General features: G+C 40.6%; 1 protein-coding gene across 5 annotated transcripts in view; it reads right to left on the bottom strand.

The window, feature by feature from the left end:
• Window positions 1–24,763, bottom strand: part of ap3b2 (adaptor related protein complex 3 subunit beta 2) — a 107,335-nt gene extending 82,572 nt beyond the window's left edge. For 3 of the 5 annotated variants that reach the window (XM_014124029.3, XM_082957143.1, XM_014124030.3), the window contains exon 1: window positions 24,600–24,763. In XM_014124029.3, coding sequence (XP_013979504.1) covers window positions 24,600–24,712 — 113 coding nt within the window. In that variant the 5' untranslated portion in view covers window positions 24,713–24,763. The remainder of the gene's footprint in view (window positions 1–24,599) is intronic. The other 2 variants (XM_014124031.3, XM_014124032.3) reach the window with 1 other exon arrangement.
• Window positions 24,764–26,766: the final 2,003 nt, after the last annotated feature.

Genomic DNA, 26,766 nt, shown 5'->3' with positions numbered 1-26,766 from the left:
CGGCCAGATAAAAAACGTACCCGATTTAATCTGGTTATTACTCCTGCCCAGAAACTAGAATATGCATATAATTACTAGATTTGGATAGAAAACACCCTAAAGTTTCTAAAACTGTTTGAATGGTGTCTGTGAGTATAACAGAACTCATATGGCAGGCCAAAACCTGAGAAGATTCTATATGGGAAGTGCCCTGTCTGACCATTTCTTGGCCTTCTGTAGCCTCTTTATCGAAAATACAGGATCTCTGCTGTAACGTGACATTTTCTAAGGCTTTCATTGGCTCTCAGAAGGCGCCAGAACGTTGAATGATAACTCTGCAGTCTCTGGGCGAAAAACAGTAGGGGTTTTGGAGAGTGGTACTTCTGAGAACAATGACACTGGCGCGCGCATGCATGTGATGACACCATTTTCTTCTTTCAGTGTTTGAACGGATACAACGTCTCCCGGTTGGAATAGTATCGCTATTTTACGAGAAAAATCGCATAAAAATTCATTTTAAACAGCGTTTGACATGCTTCGAAGTATGGTAATGGAATATTTTGAAATTTTTGGTCACGAAACGCACCGGCGCGTCACCCTTCGGATAGTGACTTGAACGCACGAACAAAATGGAGCTATTTGGATATAACTATGGATTATTTGGAACCAAAACAACATTGGGTGTTGAAGTAGAAGTCCTGGGAATGCATTCTGACGAAGAACAGCAAAGGTAATCCAATTTTTCTTATAGTAAATCTGAGTTTGGTGAGTGCCAAACTTGGTGGGTGTCAAAATAGCTAGCCATGATGGCCGGGCTATCTACTCAGAATATTGCAAAATGTGCTTTCACCGAAAAGCTATTTTAAAATCGGACACCGCGATTGCATAAAGGAGTTCTGTATCTATAATTCTTAAAATAATTGTTATGTTTTTTTGTCAACGTTTATCGTGAGTAATTTAGTAAATTCACCGGACGTTTGCGGTGGGTATGCTAGTTCTGAACAAAACATGCTAATGTAAAAAGCTGGTTTTTGATATAAATATGAACTTGATTGAACAAAACATGCATGTATTGTATAACATAATGTCCTAGGAGTGTCATCTGATGAAGATCATCAAAGGTTAGTGCTGCATTTAGCTGTGGTTTTGGTTTTTGTGACATATATGCTAGCTTGAAAAATGGGTGTGTGATTATTTCTGGCTGGTACTCTCCTGACATAATCTAATGTTTTGCTTTCGTTGTAAAGCCTTTTTGAAATCGGACAATGTGGTTAGATAAAGGAGAGTCTTGTCTTTAAAATGGTGTAAAATAGTCATATGTTTGAAAAATTGAAGTTTTTGCATTTTGAGGTATTTATAATTCGCGCCACTCTATACCATTGGCTAGCGGAACGTCTGTCCCTAACAGGTTATCTTGTTATTAGTCCCACCCTTCAGCTCCATTCAACCCCTCCCATCTATCTCTCAACATCATCAATTTCGGATTTCTATTTGCCATATATATTTCAACTGTGCTGTGATGCTTCACAAAACAATTTAACCTTTCTAGTCTCATAGCTTCTTCAGATTGTAAATTAAAAATAATTTTTTTTGCTAAAATAATTATCATATTATTGATTGATTGACTATGGCTTTTCAAATCACCCAGTATTGCTATCTGCAGCGTTAGTTCTAGGCAAATGTTGCAATTCTTCAGCCATTCCTGGACCTGTGACCAAAAACAAGCTACATATGGACAATACCAAAATAAATGATCTAATGACTCTGCCTCCTCACAGCAGAATCTGCAAAGCTGGGAAGATTGTATCCCCCAAATATATAACATTCTATTAGTTGCAAGAATTGTGTATAGTAATTTAAATTGAATCCGGCGTTGTTTTGCGTATCAATTCATAAACCATGTGCCATGGAATGGGTACATCGAAAATCTCTTCCCAACTATTTTGCAATTTATATGGCACAGCTGTCAGTTTTTTGGTCCTTAAATGAAATTGGTATATGTTTTTATTTATCACACTTTTCTTTAACCATTTATGTTCTTTAATACAGGGCCGACATACAAGTTCCTTACTTTTTTCCCCTTCTACTTGCCTCTTCCATTTTTGTGGTTATGCTGCAATTAATTGGTTGTAATTTTGGGTAGAGCAGACATTTCCATATGTCTGTGTTAGCTGCATGTGTGACATCACTCCACCAGTCCTATTTATAATATCATTCACTAAAATTATACCTTTTTTAAACATTTCTTCAAAAAATACAGTTTTTTTTATCATATACTATATTTGAATTTAACCACAATATTTGTTGTATTATTTGTTCTGTCTTTTCAGGTGGATTAAACTGAAATTGCAACCAACTTTCTAAGGCTTGTTTAAAAATAAAGATATTTTGGAGATTATTTCCTTTTCAAACAACCGAAAGTGGACAGGTGTAATCTGAATAAAGGGAAAAAGGCCCTTCTTGAACATAGGATGAGACATTCATACCAATTTACTAGAAAACCAGTTTGGATAACTTTGGTATGACTGATGCCTTTATTGAGAGGTCTAATGCTTTAATATTTAATAATTTCTGCCCTCCGAATTCATATTCGTTATATAAATAGGCCCTTTTAATTTTATCTGGCTTGCCGTTCCAAATAAAATTGAATATTTTTTGTTCATATAATTTAAAAAGCAGGTCACTAGGTGTAGGCAAAACCATAAGCAAATAGGTAAACTGTGATATGATTAAAGAGTTAATCAGGGTGATTTTTCCACAAATAGACAGGTATTTTCCTTTCCATGGTAGCAAGATCTTATCTATTTTGCTAACTTTCTATAAAAATGTATTGATTTTCCACAAATAGACAGGTATTTTCCTTTCCATGGTAGCAAGATCTTATCTATTTTGCTAACTTTCTATAAAAATGTATTGGAGTGAGATAATTTCTTTCTTTTGGGATTTGTATACCGAGTATGTCCAGATCTCCGTCAGACCATTTAATTGGTAAACTACATGGTAATGTAAAATTTGCATTTTTTTAGTGATCCAATACGTAATACTTATCATAATTTGGTTTTAATCCAAAGAGGATAGCAAAAGTATCTAGATCCTCTATGAGGCCGTGGAGAGACTCTAATTGTGGTTTTAAAAGAAAACATGAATCATCAGCGTACAATGACACCTTAGTTTTTAAGCCACGGATTTCTAATCCCTTAATATTATTGTTTGATCTAATCTTAACAGCTAACATATCAATGGCAATAATAAATAAATATGCCGATAGTGGACAACCTTGTTTTACTCCTCTAGATAGTTTAAAACTTTGTGAGATGTAGCCATTATTTACTATTTTACACCTAGGGTTACTATACATAACTTTAACCCATTTTATAAGAGATTCCCCAAAATTGAAATATTCTAGGCATTTATATATAAACTCAAGTCGTACTTTATCAAAAGCCTTTTCAAAATTAGCTTTGAAAACCAGGCCTGGTGTCCCCGATATTTCATAGTATTCTATTGTTTCCAGTACTTGTCTTATATTATCTCCAATGTATCGTCCATGTAAAAAAACGTTTTTAATTCTATGCGCCAAGCATTTTGCTAGGATTTTTGCATCACAACACTGAAGTGTAAGAGGTCTCCAATTTTTTAAATGGACTGTGTCACGTCCTGACCAGCAGAGGGAGTAATTGTATTAGTATTTTGGTCAGGACGTGGCAGAAGGGTTTGTGTTTTGTATGGTTTTCTAGTTTGTCTATTTCTGTGTGGTCTGTATGGCTCCCGATCAGGAACAGCTGTACGTCGTTGTTCCCGATTGGGAGTCATATATTAGTTGCTTGTTTTCACCTGGGGATTTGTGGGTAGTTGTCTTTAGCACTGCTGTTGTGAGTATAGCCTGTTAAACTGTCTTTTGTCGTTCTTCGTTTTGTTATTTTTTCCATGCTCTCTGTGTTTAATAAATATTCAAGATGAGCATCCACATTCCTGCTGCGTTTTGGTCATCTCTACCCAACAACACCCGTGACAGACTGGATCTTTATATATACCATTTGGGTTCTGTTTCAGTAATAATGATATCAGACCTTCTTGTTGCGTGTCTGATAATCTACCATTTATATAGGAGTGGTTAAAACATGCTAATAATGGTCCTTTGAGTATATCAAAAAAAGTTTTGTATACTTCTACTGGTATGCCATCCAGCCCTGGAGTTTTCCCATCCTTAAAGGCCCCAATTGCATCAAGCAGTTCCTCCTCTGTAATTTGGCCTACACATGAGTCTTTCTGTACAGATGTTAATTTTACATTATTATTAGGAAAAAAATCCATACAATTAGTTTCAGTTAGTGGAGATGGAGGAGCCTGAAATGAAAACATATTCTTAAAGTACTTTACTTCCTCTTTCAAAATATCATTTGGTGAATCATGCGTGACTCCATCATTTGTAACAAGTTTTAATAAAACAATTTTGGTAGCATTTCTATATTGAAGATTGAAAAAGAATTGTGCATTTTTCCCCATATTCCATCCAGTTCGTTTTATTTTTATAATATATTACACTGGATCTTTCTTGAATAAGTTCCTCCATTTCTTTTTGTTATTCCTCTAACTTATTCTGTGCCTCTATGGTACCGTTTTTATTGCTATCTAACTGTACTGTTAGTCCTTCAATTTCCTTTGTTAATATGGACTCTTTTGATCTAAATTGCTTTTGCTTTATAGATGAGTACTGAATTGCATGGCCTCTAAAGGCACACTTAAAAGTGTCCCATACAATAAGGGGATCTGCTGTACCTATGTTATGTCTGAAAAAGTCAGTTATAAATTCTTCTGTCCTAGTTCTAAACAATTTATCATCTAGTAGGCTTTGATTAAATTTCTAATATCTTCGCCCATGCTGAAATTCTGTAAGAGTAATATATATGCCAATTATGTGATGATCCGACCGCATTCTGTCCCCTATCAACACTTTTATAACTTTTGGTGCAAGAAAGAATGGCATAAGAAAGTAGTCAAGACGACTAGCTTGATTAAGACTCCGCCATGTATATCTCACTAGGTCAGGGTATTTAAGTCTCCATATATCCACTAATTCAAATATATCCATGACATTCATGATTGCCTTAAGTGCCTGAGGGTGATAGTTTGTAGTGTGATTTCCTTTCCGGTACATAGAGGTATTTAAGACCGTATTAAAATCTCCCACCATAATAATAGAGTCTAGTGTTGCTTGTAGAGTTGATCAATTCTTATATATATTTTCAAAGAAGCTTGGATCATCATTATTCGGACCGTGTAGGTTAATAAGCCATATCTGTTTATTGTCCAATAACATATTTAAAATAATCCATCTACCTTGATAATCTGTTTGGACAATTTGCACATTTGGATAAAAATTACTGTTAATTAAAACCATCACCCCTTTTGCATTTCTTTGCCCATGGGAGAAATATATTTCGCCCCCCCCCCAAGTCCTTTTTCCACAAAACTTCATCTAAAATTGTTGAATGAGTTTCCTGTAAACAATATATATTATATTCCTTCTCTTTTAACTAGGTAAATACTGATCGTCTTTTCTTATTATCTGCTAGGCCATTACAACTGTAACTGGCTATACTTATTTCACCACTTACCATAATTAGACACAACTTTAAATTCTATTTATGAAAATATATGTTTGTAAACGTACCATTAAAAAGTAACATGATGATTGAGTGTCTATATACGTAGCTGTACCATGATATTTGCATTGCTACTAAGTAAACCTCCAATTTGTCCCTACTATTCCACCCGCTAAAAGCCTTCCTCATCCCTAGTTGGGTTGTCATCCCAATGCCCGGCAGACCACCCCCGATCCCCCGTATACCATAGCCCTGAACAGACTGGGATCCATCCTTCGAAAAGAGCACACAGTGCCATTTACCGAATTGAAGTAAATCAATTGCCAAATGCATTTCCATCGCCCTCACCTCGATTTGTATTATATATAGCTGTGGATCATCCTCTATCGTCCCTAACATCTTTTACTCCTTCATAACAGTTGTGGGATACACACATACACCCCCACATACTCAACCCTTTTCCCCCACACAACCATAAGCTCACATTCTCAACAGTTGCACCATCCCAGAGCCCAACTCAAGAAAGGTCTTGATTTACAAATGCATTTACAGTTGCAGCTGCATTAGCTCAGTGACTTTTAATGTGGCACTGTCATAGGATGCCACCTTGACAACAAGTCAGTTCGTCTAATTTCTGCCCTGCTAGAGCTACCCCGGTTAACTGTAAGTTCTGTTATTGTGAAGTGGAAACATCTAGGAGCAACAATGGCTCAGCCGCAAAGTGGTAGGCCATACAAGCTCACAGAATGGGACTGTCGAGTGCTGAAGCGCATAGTGCATAAAAATCGCCGGTCCTCGGTTGCAACACTCACTACCAAGTTCCAAACAGCCTCTGGAAGCAACGTCAGCACAATAATTGTTCGTCGGGGGCTTCATGAAATGGGTTTTCATGGCCGAGCAGCCACACACAAGCCTAAGATGTCAGGTGTCGGCTGGAGTGGTGTCGGTGTCGGCTGGAGTGGTGTAAAGCTCGGCGCCATTGGACTCTGGTGCAGTGGAAACGCGTTCTCTGGAGTGATGAATCACGCTTCACCATCTGGTAGTCTGACGGACGAATATGGGTTTGGCGGATACCAGGAGAATGCTACCTGCCCGAATGCATAGTGCCAACTGTAAAGTTTGGTTGAGGAATAATGGTCTCGGGCTGTTTTTCATGGTTCGGGCTTGGCCCCTTAGTTCCAGTGAAGGGATCTTAACACTACAGCATACAATTACATTCTAGACGATTCTGTGCTTCCAACTTTGTGGCAACAGTTTGTGAAGGACTTTTCCTGTTTCAGCATGACAATGCCCCCGTGCACAAAGTGAGGTCTGTGAGAAATGGTTTGTCAAGATTGGTGTGGAAGAACTTGACTGGCCTGCACAGAGCCCTGACCTCAACTCCATCGAACACCTTTGGGATGTATTGGAACGCCGACTGTGAGCCAGAGCTAATCCCCCAACATCAGTGCCCGACCTGACTAATGCTCTTGTGACTGAAAGGAACCAAGTCCCTGCGGCAATGTTCCAACATCTAGTGGAAAGCCTTCCCAGAAGAGTGGAGGCTATTATAGCAGCAAAGGGGGGACGAAATCCATATTAATCCCCATGATTTTGGAATGAGATGTTCGCTGAGCAGGTGTCCACATACTTTTGTAATGTAGTATATTTTCAAGCATGGTTGGTGGTGGTTGCATCATGTTATGGGTATGCTTGTTGTCGGCAAGAACTAGAGTTTTTTTAGGATGAAAATAAATGGAATAGAGCTAAGCACAGGCAAAATCCTAGAGGAAAATCTACTTTCCAACAGACACTGGGAGACAAATTCAACGTTCAGCAGGACAATAACCTAAAACACAAGGCCAAATATACAATGGAGTTGCTTACCAAGATGACATTGAATGTTCCTGAGTGGCCTAGTTACAGTTTTCACTTAAATCGGGTTGAAAATCTATGGAAAGACTTGAAAATGGCTCTGTAGCAATGATCAACAACCAAATTGACAAATTAATTATTTGCAAATAATGTGCAAATACTGTACAATCCAGGTGTGCAAAGCTCTTAGAGACTTACCCGGAAATACCCAGAGCTGTAATTGCTGCTGATTCTAATATTTATTGACTCAGGGGTGTGAATACTTATACTTTAATATTTCTATATTTAATTTTCAATAATTTTGCAAACATTTCTAAAAACATGTTTTCACGTTGTCATTATGGAGTATTGTGTGTAGATGGGTAAAAAACAACATTTAATCAATTTTGAATTCAGGCTGTAACACAACAAAATGTGGAATAAGTCAAGGGGTATGAATACTTTCTGAAGGCACTGTAGACTACTGTCGAGATCTTACTCCGAGGGAGTAGTTCGCTGGGGTGAGTGGTGCTGTTGACAGGTTTCGAGACCTCAAATCCCACAAACCTTAAAACCTGCTCCATTCCATTATCCTTGTATACAGTCTATGGTTCCTCCACAGAGAATACAATGGACTTAACCGGACTTAGCTTCACAACCGCGCCTCAACCAATGCAGGCTTAACAAGACATTTATTTTCTTCCTTCAGGAGCCTGTTAGTTGATGACTCATTGCTAATAGAAGAACACATTACGTAGGGATGTACAGTAGGCCTCCGTGACTAGAGAATCTTCTGATGTTTAGCATCATGCTAACAGAGGATGATACTAGTGGGCTGGCGTATTGCTCAGCAGGGTGGGACTGTAAATTAGATTTCAATAGATAATGAAGTTATCGATTTTGACAATGAAAGGAAGGCAAAACTTGTAGAGATTACTAGCCTAGTCCCAGAGTTGCATATACTGTTTAGCCAACTCCTATAGTTGTTGTCCTGTCAAATTTGTTGGCACAAAACAGATCTGGAACTGGGCTAGTAGATTACACCACCAAGACAGCAACCTATTCAAATAACCTACCCAAAATAATGAGGAGGAACATCTTGACTTTACTGTGTGTAAGCGGTTAGTGGTTTGTCTTACATGACAACATGGAGAATGTTTGTGCAGAAACATGAATATTCCTTCATCTGCTACATCCATCTCCCAGCTGTGTGAATGGCACATTGAAAAAGCAATCCTCTCCAAGGTCTTATTGCTTTTTCTCCACGAATGCCACTTCATCCTACATCTCAACTCAAAATGTTATATTGGAACCAATTTTCTCTATATTTTTTATCATCACTGAGAAAATGTCTGGTCTGCTGAGAGAAAACTCGAACATTCTGTGCATCTTCCGGCACGCGTTAAATGTTAACACTGAGGCTGTACCCGCTTTAAGGTAGTTTTTACAATGGTCAAGTAAGCTACTGTGGCTATTTGATCATAATGTAGGCCTACCAGAGTGTCTCAAAATACAACAAAATAAGACAAAAGCAAGCACTTTACCTTACTTGCTTTTCAAAGATGTCTAGAAATGCACATGTTTTGTGCTCTTGTAGGAAGCAATCACTCCCCCATTGCTGACTACAAATGATCTATAACCCCGCTAATAACTTACTAACTAGCAAAGGATATGAACAAATGTACAAATGTGCACACCTCGCTACATGTAACTCACTTTGATCTCAAAACAAGCGCATCTACCCACAACCGCTGATGCTGTAAACACAGTCCAGTTTAAAGTGAATGGCACAGATCCATAAATGGCAATGGTCTATTTTCATATAGGCCTACTGCATCTCTGATTGGTTATGGCGCACCGGTCTGTGTAGAGTACATGCCTGAGTCGTGCCAGTCAATTAAATAAAATCATACTCTGATGTGTTCTGCCTACAACAAAATCTCCTGTATTGTTAGTTTTGCATACTAAGTCTTGCGTAGTTTGTTTTGTTTTGTTGCACTGAAAGTGGCTAATATTGCGTTGATTCGATCACAATTCCCAAAGTAAAGGGAAAAGTTGAGTGAAGTTCAATCTCGTGCTTCTCTGCGCGTGCTAATATTTCTTCTGCTTGGCAGTCCAGGGGAGCTGTTCTTTAGAGGGAACATTGATTGTAACCCCACTTCATCCTAATTCATTCAATGCAGAATTTAAGGATTCAAATGGACAATTTGTGAAAGAGCCAAACAGATCCACAAATGGCATCAATCTGTCACGTTTTCGATGACATGGCAGAGAAAAATGCCCTGAGCAACATGGAATGTGGTGGTGACTCGGGCAGGTTTCCAAGGCAACAGCATTTCCTCTGCCATGTTTATACAGAGACCAGCCGACTGGCCATCCTGTACACCTGGGATACAACAGAACAATGCAAACATGCTGGGTAATTGCACATCAGATAAAAACTAGCTGTCGAGTGGCCATTATTGAGCAGTTGACAAAGGGCTGCTGCTGCTATGACAATCTAAAACTGGATTTAAAGCTGTACGGTGGAGGTATATTGTGTGTGTTGTTGTCTCATCTGGACATGTCATATAAGCAAGGTTTAGGGTCCAACTTTAAGAAATATTTCGTGCACAAACCAGTTTGTTCAAGCCCTGTAGTAAATGTTGTTGCTGCTATGACAATCTATAACGGGATTTAAAGATGGACGATAGTAGTATATTCTCTGTGTGTTGTCTCAACTAGACCTGCAATAAAAGATAGGCTAAGGGTTAAACTTTTAGAATGTCCATGCACCGGTAGTTTGTTCGGCTCTCCATGTCCTGTAAAAGCCCATTTTCTATGGCATACATTATACGTGCCACTGCCACTAAATCAATCTCTCATTTGAAAGGCCTGAGCTAGATATCTTTCCCACTATGTATGATACCATAAACATTTTTACTGAATGTACAAAACATTTGGACCACCTGCTCTTTCCATGACAGACTGACCAGATAAATACAGGTGAAAGCTACAGTATGATCCCTTATTGATGTCACTTGTTAAATCCACTTCAATCAGTGTAGATGAAGGGGAGGAGACAGGTTAAAGAAGGATTTTTAAGCCTTAAAACAATTGAGACATGGATTGTGTATGCGTGCCATTCCAGCTCTCCCTCCACATTTTTAGAAGTTCAGCTGTGGAGCTGTGAAGATGACAGGATAATTTTTTCAAATTACATTGCTGCAAAACAAAATGTCTGCTTAGAACATAAGATTGCACTGCTAACCAAACATTTCTGCTGAATACATGGTATATACTGTAAAGTTTCGATACAATAACCATGTTTCCATCCACATTTTTTATTTGAGTAAAATCATACCATATGTAAAATGAGTTATGTGAGAAATGGCGGTGGAAGCAACTTTATGCGCAAATATTGATATAACAACCATCATATCGAAGTAAACTTGGAGTCATGCGATGATACGGTGAGTGGTCCTCCCACCACGACTCGGGAAACCATGCAGTTTATTAGGCTACAGATTAAATAAATGATGATGAACTTCACAGGGCGCTGAAAGTGCAGTTATCTTGATGCTCCTTTCTAATAAATATCGAGGGCCTTATTCTGGTAACATGATGATTGACCCTTAACTGCCATTTGACAAATACAAATATTCTCGCTCTTACCCATAATAAATCTCATCATGTAGACTAGCCTACCCGCACTTTATCAGCGAGCTGTTGGCTAGAGCGCACGTTGCCCAGTGTTGCCAACTCCTCAGTAAGGAAAGTAGCTATTGGCTGTCCTAGAAGTCGCTAAATAAAGTAATCACCTAATTTGCATAATTTGCCATGTGCATGTAATTGTGATGGACGCTGTAGGAGAGAGGAATAACGTCGTGGGAGAGACAAAAAGAGAGTAAAAAACACCTTAAATATGTTTAGAACTAACTACAAATGAGCAAGCTGCAGAGAGTGGTTACACACAGCGAATAAGAACCAGATATTTGAGGCCATACTCCTCCTTCAGCACTTTATGGACCCATTGTTAATCCCCGTCATAACAGAGGCATTGTCAGTCCCTATCCCCAGGAGTTTCTCTTTTTTAAGACAACACTTCGAGGAAAGCCACAACAGCACGGGCTATAGATTTGGCATCTCCTCCCTCCAACTCGACAAGCCCCAGAAATGTTGATACAATTGTCTGCTTGGTGTACCTTACAATTGTCTACTTGGTGTACCTTATCACAACCCCCAGGTACTTAGAAACGCTTACATCCGTGGACTCATCGAGGAGGAGGCTGAAACGCTTGTCACCCACATCTGCGACCAACTTTTTCAGAAAGTATGCTGCTAGAACACCATTAATCATTTCTGTGCACTTTGTCCTTTGCATTTTGAAGTGGGTAGCAGCAGTGGAGTCTGAGAAAGCAGCTCTACATGCTTCTCCAATGTGATCACATGCCAGAATGGAACAGTGTTCAGCAATAGCTAATGCCATGATGGCCTCAGCCTTTTTTGCAGAGTACATTTTTTTAACCATAAATGGCAGCTTGTTTTGGGTGGAACTGTTATAAGGCTTTGCCTTTTTAGTATGTTTTTGAGTTGTCATGTGGTTTTTTACATTACCTTTATTTAACTAGTTAAGAACAAATTCTTATTTTCAATGACAGCCTGTCATGTTGTGGGTTCAGGGGCAGAACGACAGATTTGTACCTTGTCAGCTCGGGGATTTGAACTTGCACCTTTCGGTTACTAGTCCAATGCTCTAACCACTAGGCTACCCTGCCGCCCCACTAGGCTACCCTGCCGACTCACTAAGTTTGGCGTAGAAATAAGCCTCACAATACAGGCAGTATGCCCGTGTATCATCTCCAATAAACGGCTTCAACCAGCCTTTGAATTCAGGGTTTGACACCACTCCTTTCTGTATTTTTGAGTGTACAGTTTAGACTGAGACATGATGAGCTAGCCAGCTAGATGTTTAGTTTATGTTACAGAGAGGCACACACACAGTGGACAAGGTGAGTAAGTGACTGCGGCTGTGTGAGTCAAATGCAGTGATTTATTTTTGTGCAGTGATTTAATTTAGACAAAGAACATTTTACATTTACAACCAGCCCTGAATGTAAGCCAGGGTGGGATCAGCCAGCGGCGGCTTCCCGCATGCGCGATTCATTTGTAGTCTGGACACGGAGGGGTGAACATCTCCTGCTCTGACTGCAGCTGGGAGGGACTGCTGAGCGAGGACTGGGCCGCCTGTGAGTGCTTTGGGACGGGGGTGGGGCCCACGGAAGCACCCGCTGCTCGTTGAGAAGAGTAAGAACAATATATGCTTTCACGTCAGAGTCTCCAAAAGTCTCCAGTAACACCAGAAAAAGTCGCTAGATTTGTCACTAGTCGATTTTTTGAAAATGTATCGCTAGAGGGGTCTGAATACTCGCTAAATATAGCCACAAAGTTGCTAAGTTGGCAACACTGGCCAAGACCAAAGTAGGCACATTTGCTATTTAATGCAACAGTTTTTGTGGCAAAACTACGGTAGAGTTGAAAAAGCAATGGAAAAACATTTAACTTTAGATTTTTATTCGGTACATGAAAAATGTTGTGTGCAGTATGTCATCACGCACTGAACGGAAAATGCGCATCTTTTCTTTTTGCAGATTTTAGAATATTTGCATTAAAATCTGTCGCCAATTGGATGGAAACCTAGCTATTAATTAAGTGGGCAAGAATAATTATATTGTTTTGAAAATTGTGAATTCACTCAATTCACCTTCACTCTTTGTGTGTGAAACATTCAATTAGCTTAAATCTAATACATTATCTAAAATTTGATTATTTGTGATTTTCATAGTTTTATCACAGGTTGCACTCTGTCTCACTAGGGTTGCAAACATGGCCAGCAAAATCCATGGAATATAAAAAAAAGTATAAATCAGAAACTTGGCATGCCTAGCTGGTTGGGGTTCTCTGACACAGACAGACTGTGTACCCATTGAACCCACTCAAGGCCATCCTGCCATGGAATAGCAATACAGTGAAAAAGCCTTCAACACAGTGACTTAACTGTGAGCACCATCTGCTGGTGTAAATGTTTCAGTACACTTTATCGAAGGTTATCTATTGTCGATAACATTGACTTTGGGGCTTATGTCAACAATTGCAGGTTAGTATGTCACTGCAAGTATGTTAACGTATATTATATTGAGGGTATAATAAGGGGTATTGAGGGTTTGTGTATTGAGTATTTCACAATTGCTTTTGCAGGGGTGCTTTCATGTAATGGAGGCTAGTTTGTTTGCCATACTCATCATCCACTAAAGCCTAAAGAAGACCAAAATATGTCATATGTGAAAAAAGTTTATTACAAGACAATTTTTATGCCAATTGTTTATCTCAATAGACAGTTGAGTATTTTAGACCATGATGTCATGGTTAAAAAAACGTGGAGCTTGCTTGCAAATGAACTCCGGGATCACAGTTATGGCAATCATTTCACCGTGAATACATCATGGCAATCTGATCTTGCAATAACAGCCTCTGTTCTATTCCACCAAAAGAGAGTAAGTGGAACTCCTGTTTGGTAAGCCTACCTTAAATGGTGATGTATTATCGGTAAATAAAATAAAAAGTGCTTAAATAAGCCTTCCTTAAATGGTGGTGTATTATCTGTCAGTCAAAATAAAGTTGCTTAAAAACTCATACCTTTTACATCTACATTTTAGTCATTTTAGCAGACGCTCTTATCGAGAGCGACTTACAGTAGTGAATACATTTCATTTCATGCATTTTATTTTTTTTTTGCACTGGCCCCCCGTGGGAATCGAACCCACAACCCTGGCGTTGCACACAACATGCTGGCATTGCAAACACCATGCTCTACCAACTGAGCCACAGGGAAGGCTTTTACTACCTCCATCAAAAGCGAGCTGACCCATTTAACGCAAGAGCAATTGGAATGATTTCTCACCAATTCGTGGTTGTAATTAACACTGACTATTTCTGAGTGAAAATCTTTCAAAAGATGTAGAAGGAAAAACATGAAGATGTTTAAACAAAGGTGTGAATGTGTAATAAAACATGCTTAATTTCTAGCTTAGTCACTATATACAGTAGGCCAGTCACTAGACTACATGGCTCCCCAGAGACATATAAAGGCTACACTTCTAGTACACTTCACTGTATTTTTTTTTTTACAATTTTGATCATATAAAATTTTTGCCACTAATCGGTAGCCACAGTCAGGTAAACCTACAACACGTGCCTTCTGAAAGTATTCAGACCCCTTGACTTTTCCCACATTTTGCTAGGTTACAGCCATATTCTAAAATTGATTAAATTGTTTTTTCCCCTCATCAATCTACACACAATACGCCATAATGACAAAGCAAAAACATAAACAAAAAAAAACTGAAATATTACATTCACCTAAGTATTCAGACCCTTTACAAAGGACTTTGTTGAAGCACCTTTGGCAGCGATTACAGCCTCAAATCTTATTGGGAATGACGCTACAAGCTTGGCACACCTGTATTTGGGGAGTTTCTCCCATTCTTCTCTGCAGATCCTATCAAGCTCTGTCAGGATGGATGGGGAGCGTCGCTGCACAACTATTTTCAGGTCTCTCCAGAGATGTTAGATCGGGCTCAAGTCCGGGCTCTGGCTGGGCCATTCAAGGACATTCAGACACTTGTCCCGAAGCCACTCCTGCGTTGTCTTGGCTGTGTGCTTAGGGTCGTTGTCCTGTTGGAAGGTGAACCTTCGCCCCAGTCTGAGGTCCTAAGCCCTATGGAGCAGGTTTTCATTAAGGATCTCTCTGTATTTTGCTCCGTTCATCTTTCCCTCATTCCTGACTAGTCTCCCAGTCCCTGCCGCTGAAAAACATCCCCACAGCATGATGCTGCCACCACCATGCTTCACTTTAAGGATGGTGCCAGGTTTCCTCCAGATGTGACGCTTGGCATTCAGGCCAAAGAGTTCAATCTTGATTTCACCAGACCAGACAATCTTGTTTCTCATGGTCTGAGAGTCTTTAGGTGTCTTTTGGCAAACTCCAAATGGGCTGTCATGTGCCTTTTACTGATGAGTGGCTTCTGTCTGGCCACTCTACCATAAAGGCCTGATTGGTGAAGTGCTGCAGAGATGGTTGTCCTTCTGAAAGGATCTCCCGTCCCCACAGAGAAACTCTGGAGCTTTGTGAGAGTGACCATCGGGTCCTTGGTCACCTCCCTGACCACCTCCCTCACTCCAGAGAATGCGATTCCACTGCTCCAGAGTCCAATGGCGGCGAGCTTTACACCACTCCAGCCAATGCTTGGCATTTCACATGGTGATGTTAGGCTTGTGTGCGGCTGTTCGGCCATGGAAACCCATTTCATGAAGCTCCCGATGAATAGTTATTGTGCTGACATTGCTTCCAGAGGCAGTTTGGAACGCGATAGTGAGTGTTGCAACCGAGGACAGACAGACGATTTTTATGTGCTACGCGCCTCAGCACTCAACTGTCCCGTTCTGTGAGTTAGTGTGGCCTACCACTTTGCGGCTGAGCCGTTGTTGCTCCTAGACGTTTCCACTTCACAATAACAGCACTTACAGTTGACCGGGGCAGCTCTAGCAGGGCAGAAATTTCACGAACTGCCTTGTTGGAAAGGTGGCATCCTATGACAGTGCCAAATTGAAAGTCAGTGAGCTCTACTGGCAATGTTTGTCTATGGAGATTGCATGGCCGTGTGCTCGATTTTTATACACCTGTCAGCAAAGGGTGTGGCTGAAATAGCCAGATCCACTACTTTGAAGGGGTGTCCACATACTTCTGTATATATAGTGAACTTGGTGCGTAAAGTGTCGCCAAACCATTTTAAAAATTATTCATAAATACTTTCCTAACCCTAAAAAATATACAAGATCAGAGTATTTCTAAATATACCAATTTGTCACACCCTGAACTGTTTCACCCGTCTTCGTGCTTGTATCCGCACCCCTCCAGGTGTCACCCATCTTCCTCATTATCCCCAGTGTATTTATACCTGTGTTCTCTGTTTGTCTGTTGCCAGTTCATCTTGTCTTGTAAGGTCTTACCTTACCAGCGTGTTTTCCCGTCTCCCTGCTTTCTCAAGTTCTGTTTCCTAGTTTCCCCGGTTTTGACCATTCTGCCTGACCTGACCCCGAGCCTGCCTGCCGTTCTGTACCTGCCTGACTCTGGCTCGTTTACGAACCTCTGCCTGTCCTGACCCCAAGCCTGCCTGCTGTTCTGTACCTTATTGACTCTGCCCTGGATTACAGACCTCTGACTGTCTTTGACCTATCTTTTGCCTGCCCCCCTGTTCGGGTCAATAAACATCTGTGACTCTAGCTGTCTGCATCTGGGTCTTATCCTGAGTTCTGATACCAATTAGTGCTGAAAAGGAGAATAATATGTGTGTATTTACGCCTACGTGGCTTTATTTCATTGATCCCTAATATTCTGAACTGTTCTCTCCATATATTCCAGGGAGTCTGTCGAGAAAATGCTAATTAAAAGGTACACCAAATTTAAAGGGATGATGGCATTAGATAAATTTACTGAAAACGCTTTTGAATGAACTTCACGAGAATCTGTTGGTTGGAGGGTTTTCAGCGGTTGAATTCAATTTATTCAGGGCACGCATGGGAACCAGGCCTGCAAAGCCTGTTATGCACCTACATAAGATAAGTCTGAACATCAACTTCTGAGAAGTGTGTAGGAAAGGCGTAAATCTGAATCGGGCCCATAGTATATAACACTGTCTCCAAAGGATATTGTAAAATTAATTTAAAAAATGTATTCAATGAAATATCAGGTGCATGATAGAAAAAAATTATCACAACATTAAATATGTTTACAGGGATAGTTCACCCAAATTACAAAATTATATATTGGTTTCCTTACCCTATAAGCAGTCTATTGACAAGGTATGACAGCAATCCATGCTTTGGTTAAAAGGCGCTGCATGGTCAATCCGACGTCCGCATTGGCCGTGCAGCATTTACGGGGATACGGCCTCTGCAGAAGGCAGGGCATTCATACTTCTTGCTCTTCACTGTTGTAAAGGAAGTTGTCAAGGAAGTAAGTTTGTGTTTATACAGGACCTCCCGCCCCCACCTCCCATCAACCAATCATGTCAATGTGGTGCTATACAGAGCCCTATGCATTGTTACAAAATTTGGGCGGTGCATGGTGATGCAGCACGTAACTCAATTTGGCCTCTGCATGCCTCCGGAGGATCCGCAATTGCGTCACACCATCCATACGGCCCCTCTGACCACATTTTTGGATCAAGCATAAATTGTCTCTTAGTTTCCCTGGCATGGTTAACCACATACAGTGAGGGAAAAAAGTATTTGATCCCCTGCTGATTTTGTACGTTTGCCCACTGACAAAGAAATGATCAGTCTCTAATTTTAATCGTTGGTTTATTTGAACAGTGAGAGACAGAATAATAACAAAAAAACGCATGTCAAAAATGTTATAAATTGATTTGCATTTTAATGAGGGAAATAAGTATATGACCCCCTCTCAATCAGAAAGATTTCTGGCTCCCAGGTGTCTTTTATACAGGTAACGAGCTGAGATTAGGAGCACACTCTTAAAGGGAGTGCTCCTAATCTCAGCTTGTTACCTGTATAAAAGACCAGATCTTGGGTGAGAAACTAAGAGACAATTTATGTGACGCAATTGCGGATCCTCCGGAGGCATGCAGAGGCCAAATTGAGTTACGTGTCCACAGAAGCAATCAATCAATCAGATTCCAAACTCTCCACCATGGCCAAGAACAAAGAGCTCTCCAAGGATGTCAGGGACAAGATTGTAGACCTACACAAGGCTGGAATGGGCTACAAGACCATCGCCAAGCAGCTTGGTGAGAAGGTGACAACAGTTGGTGCGATTATTTGCAAATGGAAGAAACACAAAAGAACTGTCAATCATCCCTCAGCCTGGGGCTCCATGCAAGCTCTCACCTCGTGGAGTTGCAATGATCATGAGAACGGTGAGGAATCAGCCCAGAACTACACGGGAGCATCTTGCCAATGATCTCAAGGCAGCTGGGACCATAGTCACCAAGAAAACAATTGGTAACACACTACGCCGTGAAGGACTGAAATCCTGCAGCGCCCACAAGGTCCCCCTGCTCAAGAAAGCACATATACATGCCCGTCTGAAGTTTGCCAATGAACATCTGAATGATTCAGAGGACAACTGGGTGAAAGTGTTGTGGTCAGATGAGACCAAAATGGAGCTCTTTGGCATCAACTCAACCTGCCGTGTTTGGAGGAGGAGGAATGCTGCCTATGACCCCAAGAACACCATCCCCACCGTCAAACATGGAGGTGGAAACATTATGCTTTGGGGGTGTTTTTCTGCTAAGGGGACAGGACAACTTCACTGCATCAAAGAGACGATGGACGGGGCCATGTACCGTCAGATCTTGGGTGAGAACCACCTTCCCTCAGCCAGGGCATTGAAAATGGGTCGTGGATGGGTATTCCAGCATGACAATGACCCAAAACACACGGCCAAGGCAACAAAGGAGTGGCTCAAGAAGAAGCACATTAAGGTCCTGGAGTGGCCTACCCAGTCTCCAGACCTTAATCCCATAGAAAATCTGTGGAGGGAGCTGAAGGTTCGAGTTGCCAAACGTCAGCCTCAAAACCTTAATGACTTGGAGAAGATCTGCAAAGAGGAGTGGGACAAAATCCCTCCTGAGATGTGTGCAAACCTGGTGGCCAACTACAAAAAACGTCTGACCTCTGTGATTGCCAACAAGGGTTTTGCCACCAAGTACTAAGTCATGTTTTGCAGAGGGGTCAAATACTTATTTCCCTCATTAAAATGCAAATCAATTTATAACATTTTTGACATGCGTTTTTCTGGATATTTTTGTTGTTATTCTGTCTCTCACTGTTCAAATAAACCGGCCCAAGCTCCCAACTGCCAGGCCACCAACCATCCAAGATCCCCCCACAGTTCCCTGTGATCGGGTCTTTGTCACAGGCTACAAATGAAGACAGACACATTGGTGACGCAACTGTGATCATCCTTATCCAATTCTGAGGTGCATATTGAAGATTTTGGAAGAACTGTCCACATGTACTTTTCGTCAGCCAACAAAATGAGTAGGCCTAATGAACAGCAAAGGCAGTAGCCTATGTCAATCTACTATCCCCCATAGTACAAAAGTTAACCTATGCTATTCTGTGTGAGGAATAAATATTCCAAACATAGTCTGGGATGTGATAGATTCCAAATTAATACAACCACTACCATCAAAAAAACGTTTTCTAGCAATGTGGCTGACACAACAGATCAGAACATTTAGCTTAAAATGTTGATAAACTATTAGGCTATTTCTTCACATTATAAGCGCAGCAATGCGCACACGGCAGTAGGCTATAAGCGCGAATGTTCAAAAATACTATCAATTAGCGGTAAAAAACACCATTCTCAAAAGTAAACTCCAATACAAATATGCATGTAATGCTTTCATTATAAAGGTGCATTTTTATGGTATGCATGCCAGTTAAGCTTTCCACCTGTTGTAAAACTGATTAATGTGCTTCATTTTAAGAAGTTGTTTGGCCACTTTAGTTGTGATACAAACCTTATCAGGCCTATGGGCTTGGCTACATGAGGTGTGTGACTATTATTTGAAGAAGTCGCAAAAAAAAGGCATGCGCTGTTTCTTGCCTTACTGCACACAAGCTGGGCATCATTCACACGTGATAATATATAATTCACAAGTGATAGGCTAATATTGCCACCCATCAGACTATTCTTGATTTCATCTTTTGTCTTTACATATATAAATAATATATGTGTGAAATTTGTTTGGATTTAGAATGGACCAGGGGCAGGGTAAAAAATACATGTCATCTACGCACTTAAATAGTGAATTAAGTACGCTTTTTCCATGGTTCATTATCATGCCAGCCAGGTAGACTATACTCCTGTTGTAAAGAGAAGCAATGTGCTTAATATTAGGAAAGTTGAGAAATAAATATAGTAGGCCTAGCCTATAGAAAGCTGATGGAATCCTCCTATTTTTAATAGAGAACATCACTCTGTTTTCTCACGCAATTACATAGCCTATAGAAATGTTGCGCAACATGAGCTCATGGATTGTCATGAATTAGATTTTCGAATTCATTTGCATTGATGACAGAGTGATTAGAGGGACAATAGAGTGCTGAGTACTAGGCAGTTAGCAAGTTTGGTAGGCTACTAATGATCATCAGCAGCCTCAGAGCTATGAGAAGCCTAATTACCGTGACTAAATGGTCACGTGGAATTTGACTGCCGTCACAACTCGTGACCGCCGGTGTGGCGGTAATACGGTCACCGTAACAGTACTACACATACTGACGTTTTAGCATTTGTGGCACAAATACCATTCAAGTCATGGGACTGATGTTAGCAATTTTCACACATCATCTTCAAATCATCTATAAGTGATTTTGTTGAGCTTCACAATCAATTTTAAATACTTTTGGACATAATGTGCAAAAAATGCTAATATTGGTCCTATAACCTGTTAGGGCTAGGGGGCAGTATTGACACGGCTGGATAAAAAACATAACCGATTTAATCTGGTTACCACTCCTACCCAGTAACTAGAATATGCATATACTTATTACATATGGATAGAAAACACCCTAAATTTTCAAAAACTGTTTGAATGGTGTCTGTGAGTATAACAGAACTCAAATGGCAGGTCAAAACCTGAGAGATTCCTTTACAGGAAGTGGCCTGTCTGACCATTTCTTGAACTTCTTTTCCATCTCTATCATTTACTAAGGATCTCTGCTCTAACGTGACACTTCCCACGTCGTCCATAGGCGCTCAGAGCCCGGGAAAAAACAGAATGTCGTCATTCCTGCCCCAGGCTGAAACACATTATCGCCTTTCTCAAGTGGCCGATCAAGGGACACTGGGTTTATGCGCGTGACCCCGACCGCACCCGCCTTTGGGATTTTTTCCTCTGTTTGCCGAAAAGGAGATTCCCTGTCGGAATATTATCGCTTTTCTACGAGAAAAATGTCGTAAAAATTGATTTTAAACAGCGGTTGACATGCTTCGAAGTACGGTAATGGAATATTTAGAATTTTATTGTCACGAATTGCGCCATGCGCGCGACACTTCTTTACTATTTCGGATAGTGTCTGGAACGCACGAACAAAACGCCGCTATTCGGATATAACGATGGATTATTTTGGACCAAACCAACATTTGTTATTGAAGTAGCAGTCCTGGGTGTGCATTCTGACGAAGACAACAAAAGGTAATCAAACTTTTATAATAGTAAATATGATTATGGTGAGTGCTAAACTTGCCGGGTGTCTAAATAGTGAGCACGTGATGCCTGGGCTATGTACTTAGAATATTGCAAAATGTGCTTTCACCAAAAAGCTATTTTAAAATCGGACATATCGAGTGCATAGAGGAGGTCTGTATCTATAATTCTTAAAATAATTGTTATGCTTTTTGTGAACGTTTATCGTGAGTAATTTAGTAAAATGTTAGCGAATTCCCCGGAAGTTTGCGGGGGGTATGCTAGTTCTGAACATCACATGCTAATGTAAAAAGCTGGTTTTTGATATAAATATGAACTTGATTGAACAAAACATGCATGTATTGTATAACATAATGTCCTAGGGTTGTCATCTGATGAAGATCATCAAAGGTGAGTGCTCCATTTAGCTGTCTTCTGGGTTTTGGTGACATTATATGCTGGCTTGAAAAATGGGTGTCTGATTATTTCTGGCTTGGTACTCTGCTGACATAATCTAATGTTTTGCTTTCGTTGTAAAGCCTTTTTGAAATCGGACAGTGTGGTTAGATTAACGAGAGTCTTGTCTTTAAATAGCTGTAAAATAGTCATATGTTTGAGAAATTGAAGTAATAGGATTTTTAACGTTTTGAAAATCGCGCCACAGGCTGCCAGTGGCAAGCGTCCCACCTAGCCCATAGAGGTTAATTTGAATGGGACTTTTTTGTCACAAATGCTAAAACGTTAGCATATGGAAACGGTGCCATGAAAACTAAACCAAAAAATGAATTGCTGTCATATCTTGTCCATAGACTGCTTAAAGGGTAAGGAAACCAGTGTGTCATTTTGTAATTTGGGTGAACTATCCCTTTAAGTATAAAAATGGGATTACCCGATAAATGTATGAAAGATGACACATTTTGGCAAAAAGACCAGATGTGGCTTAATGACCTTTTATAACACCCTCTATGTAGTACTATAACTTTGCTTATGAATGATTAGTTAACCATTATGTAGTGATTGTGGAGACTATGAAGCCTTTATAATTTGTTGTTATGCCTGTTTTAAAGGTGTGACCGATGAAACAAACACCTACAAAGCACAGATGCAAAAGTTAGACCTTTGTGAGGTTATCTTCTCTTACATGAAAAATTGTTTGTGGTCCTTCCAATGCAACCATGCATGCACATATCAAATAACACAAGCCGTTGTGACATCAATGTTTCCTCTTTTATGAAGAAAGCATCAATGTGAAAGTGACAGCTGAAGCAAAGGCAGCTGGGATGACCTGTCCTGACCTGCATATTTTACACTAGCTTTCTCACTGGAGCCATAGATCGGCCCACTTGCCGTGTCATAAAAAAAAAAACAGTATTTGGAAGGACATTTAGGCTATAAAGTATTACTTATACAGTGATCTTGGCACCCTGAACCAAACAGTGACACAAGAGACTTATACAGTATAAGTGTCTACCCTGACTTGGGCATATCAATAGTGTTACCAGTGCTCCTTTTCTCCAATGCATTTTATTGCATTGCACTTAGAGCAGGTTGGGGTTGAAGCCTGCAGCAATCAATGAACTGCAGAGAAGAGCAGAAGTGACAGGTAGGCAGACTGCCCTTTCCTCTGCCCTGCAATCTTCAACCATAGATCCAGGATCCAAGAGAATACACTAGACACACACACTAAGCTACAAACTGGTTTCAATAGCAAGTTCAATAGCAGCATCAGCATCTCCCCCTACTCCTTCATCAATCTCAAATAACATGAATACAACAATACTGATAAATAATACAGTACAATTTAATAGCACTGTCTAGACCTGCAATGATTAGACTCAACATAGCATTGTGTAGGGTCAAACATCAGATTCAGATAGCACAGTAAATCAACTGAATTATTTAAATGGCAAACTTTATATCTCAGATATACATTTTTTGTTAATCAAATAACATGTTATTAGTGTAATATAGCGGTGAATGTCGGTTGATAGCAGCCTATGAATTGTCTTAGTTTGCCTTCGCTTTCTTAACCTTTTGCCAAGTGGCCAAAAGTGGAAATTATATTCAACACAGTTCCCTAATTGCCCTTCAAGAGTAGGCTATACAGACAAGGCCACTTGAAACGACCTTTCTGGTGAGCATTCTGTGAACACAAGCCACTTCGCCCTACACACACACCGTCCTCTTCAGCACCACGGAGCTGTCCGGTCGGCCGTTCTGCAAATATATAGAAAACGAACGCTCCTTACCTAGACTATTATGAAGATTATTATGCCTAGTTTCATCTGTAGTATCAATTTCCAGCAACAATCTTTCGCACATTTTAACCTCCTATCGTGTTTGGTTGACTAGGCACTGTAAACTGATTTCTAATGGGACAGCGTTTTGGACGAATAGGCTATGCTACACACGAGTGTTCAGTCCCATTCGCGTTCAAGTCAGATTAAGAATTTAAAATGTTGCCTATAGCCTAGATAGAATACTGAACAATTACGCTATGTGATAGCAATCTGTCAATAAATAAACCCACTCTAACAGAATATGCATATTGCTACTGCGGCCTAGTCCCATTTAAATTGGCCCAACACCAAATCACTGTAAGATTCAGAGCTTCAACCCTGATGGCCTTGTCGTGGTAGCAGCATACGGCAGTTTTCCCGAGCAAATAATCTAGGACTCTAGAAAATACAAAACTATGACTGTTCAAACACATATTTTTCAATCGAAGTAGGCTATGTTGGCGACATTTTTATTCTAACGTCCACAAGCCTATAAAGCCCGTTCAAGCGCCGCTTCCTCTCCATCTTGACAGGCAGGAAATTGCATCCACCTCGCACCTCCCCCATAAACTGCCCATGATATTTCAATATGACAACATTAAACATAACCGCGACAAACGCAAGCGGCGACGGGTTTTTGCACCTACCTTTTGTAGTCGGAGGAGAAAATCCCTCCGCTGGCCGGGTCGTGGCCATATTCGGGCTCCCCGACATTCGAGGAGCCCCCTTTTTCATCATTGAAAGCGGAGCTAGCAGACATTTCAGCAGCTTCTTTGGAACACAATGATGGAGATTTAGTGCGGCGGTCAGGGCACCTCTTAAAGGCACACTACCCGCTATCTCCCCTCTATTCTCTGTGACACACCGTCACCAAGTAGACTAGGTTGTCCCCAACATTGGAGCTACGTAAGCCTACAGTCGACAACATAAGATCTGGGGACTCAATTATAACAAGTTGCGTAGATTTCTGTGTGCACCATTTCTGAAAAGTCTGTACACAAATATTGAGATTTATAAACTTGCCATATATACATGTTTCTGTTATAAATCAGACCTGTCGTAAAACTGTGCACATGAACGAGCATTAAAACGCCGTTTGGAAAACGCCCAACATTTACCTTTTATGGTGACAATAACGCCATTTATTTGCTGTAAAATTTGAAACTATTTGAATTAGGCCATGGCAGTTTCTATAATATATATATATATATATATATATATATATATATAGTGGCAGACCAGGGGGTTTGGTCAAGACGTTTACACAGATCAGACACGGACAGAGTAGGATTAGCTCGGTTTCAAGGGTGTTTATTTAAATAATAAATCAAAAGAAAAGGATAGGTCTCCCCCATGAGACCCTCTCCAGGATACCGTCTTCTGGGCTCCGGGTCTTGCTGTATCCTGTCGGGCACAAAAACTGAACTCCCTCCTTTTAGCTCGGGCACCGTCTCCAACTATACGGAATTCACCTTTCTTCCCCAAGTCCCTCCCCTTGTGTGCTGCCCTTCTGGCGGCAGCTTTATGGGACTCGTACAGCTGGTGAGCAATCAGCCCCCAATTAGTCCTGGCCGGAGAGCCCGTCGAGACCTGGCACGTCCAGCAGAGGGAGCCATCGCCTCGTGATGTAGACTCCGTCTGCCATCAGGCCTCGACGAGTCTCCCCCTGGTGGCTGACCTGCTGTACGCCACAATATAGTACCAGTCAAAGTTCGGACACATCTACTCATTCCAGGGTTTTTCTTTATTTATACTATTTTCTACATTGTAGAATAATAGTGAAGACATCAAAACTATGAAATAACACATATGGAATCATGTAGTAACCAAAAAAGTGTTAAAATATTTGTGATTCTTCAAAGTAGCCACCCTTTGCCTAAATGACAGCTTGCACACTCTTGGCATTCTCTCAACCAACTTCATGAGCAATGAGTTCCCACATATGCTGAGCACTTGTTGGTTGTTTTTCCTTCACTTTGCGGTCAAACTCATCCCAAACCATCTCAATTGGGTTGAGGTCGGGGGATTATGGTGCAGCACTCCATCACTCTCCTGCTTGGTCAAATAGCCCTTACACAGCCTGGAGGTGTGTTGGGTCATTGCCTGGTTGAAAAACAAATGATAGTCCCACTAAATGCAAACCAGATGGAATGGTGTATCGCTGCAGAATGCTGTGGTAGCCATGACGGTTAAGTGTGCCTTGAATTCTAAATAAATCACCGACAGTGTCACCAGGAAAGCACTCCCCACACCATCACACATCCTCCTCCATGCTTCATGGTAGGAACCACACATGCAGAGATCATCAGTTCACTTTGGAACCAAAAATCTCACATTTGAACAGATCAGACCAAAGGACAGATTTCCACCACTCTAATGTCCATTGCTCATGTTTCTTGGCCCAAGAAACTCTCTTCTTCTTATTTGTGTCCTTTAGTAGTGGTTTCTTTGCAGCAACTTGACCACGAAGTCCTAATTCATGCAGTCTCCTCTGAACAGTTGATGTTGAGATGTGTCTGTTACTTGAACTCTATGAAGCATTTATTTGGTCTGTAATTTCTGAGGCTGGTAACTCTAATGAACTTATCCTCTGCAGCAGAGGTAACTCTCTTCCTTTCCTGTAGTGGTCCTCATGAGAGCCAGTTTCGTCATAGAGCTTGATGGTTTTTGTGACTGCACTTGAAGAAACTTTAAAAGTTCTTGACATTTTCTGAATTGACTGACCTTCATATCTTAAAGTAATGATGGACTGTCGTTTCTATTTGCTTATTTGAGCTCTTCTTGCCATAATATGGACTTGGTATTTTACCAAAT

Source organism: Salmo salar, chromosome 10 (assembly GCF_965601325.2).
Source record: "Salmo salar chromosome 10, fSalSal1, whole genome shotgun sequence".
Classification (NCBI taxonomy): domain Eukaryota; kingdom Metazoa; phylum Chordata; class Actinopteri; order Salmoniformes; family Salmonidae; genus Salmo; species Salmo salar.
The sequence above is the reverse complement of the archived record's forward strand: the minus strand, read 5'-3'. Positions and strand labels throughout refer to the sequence as shown.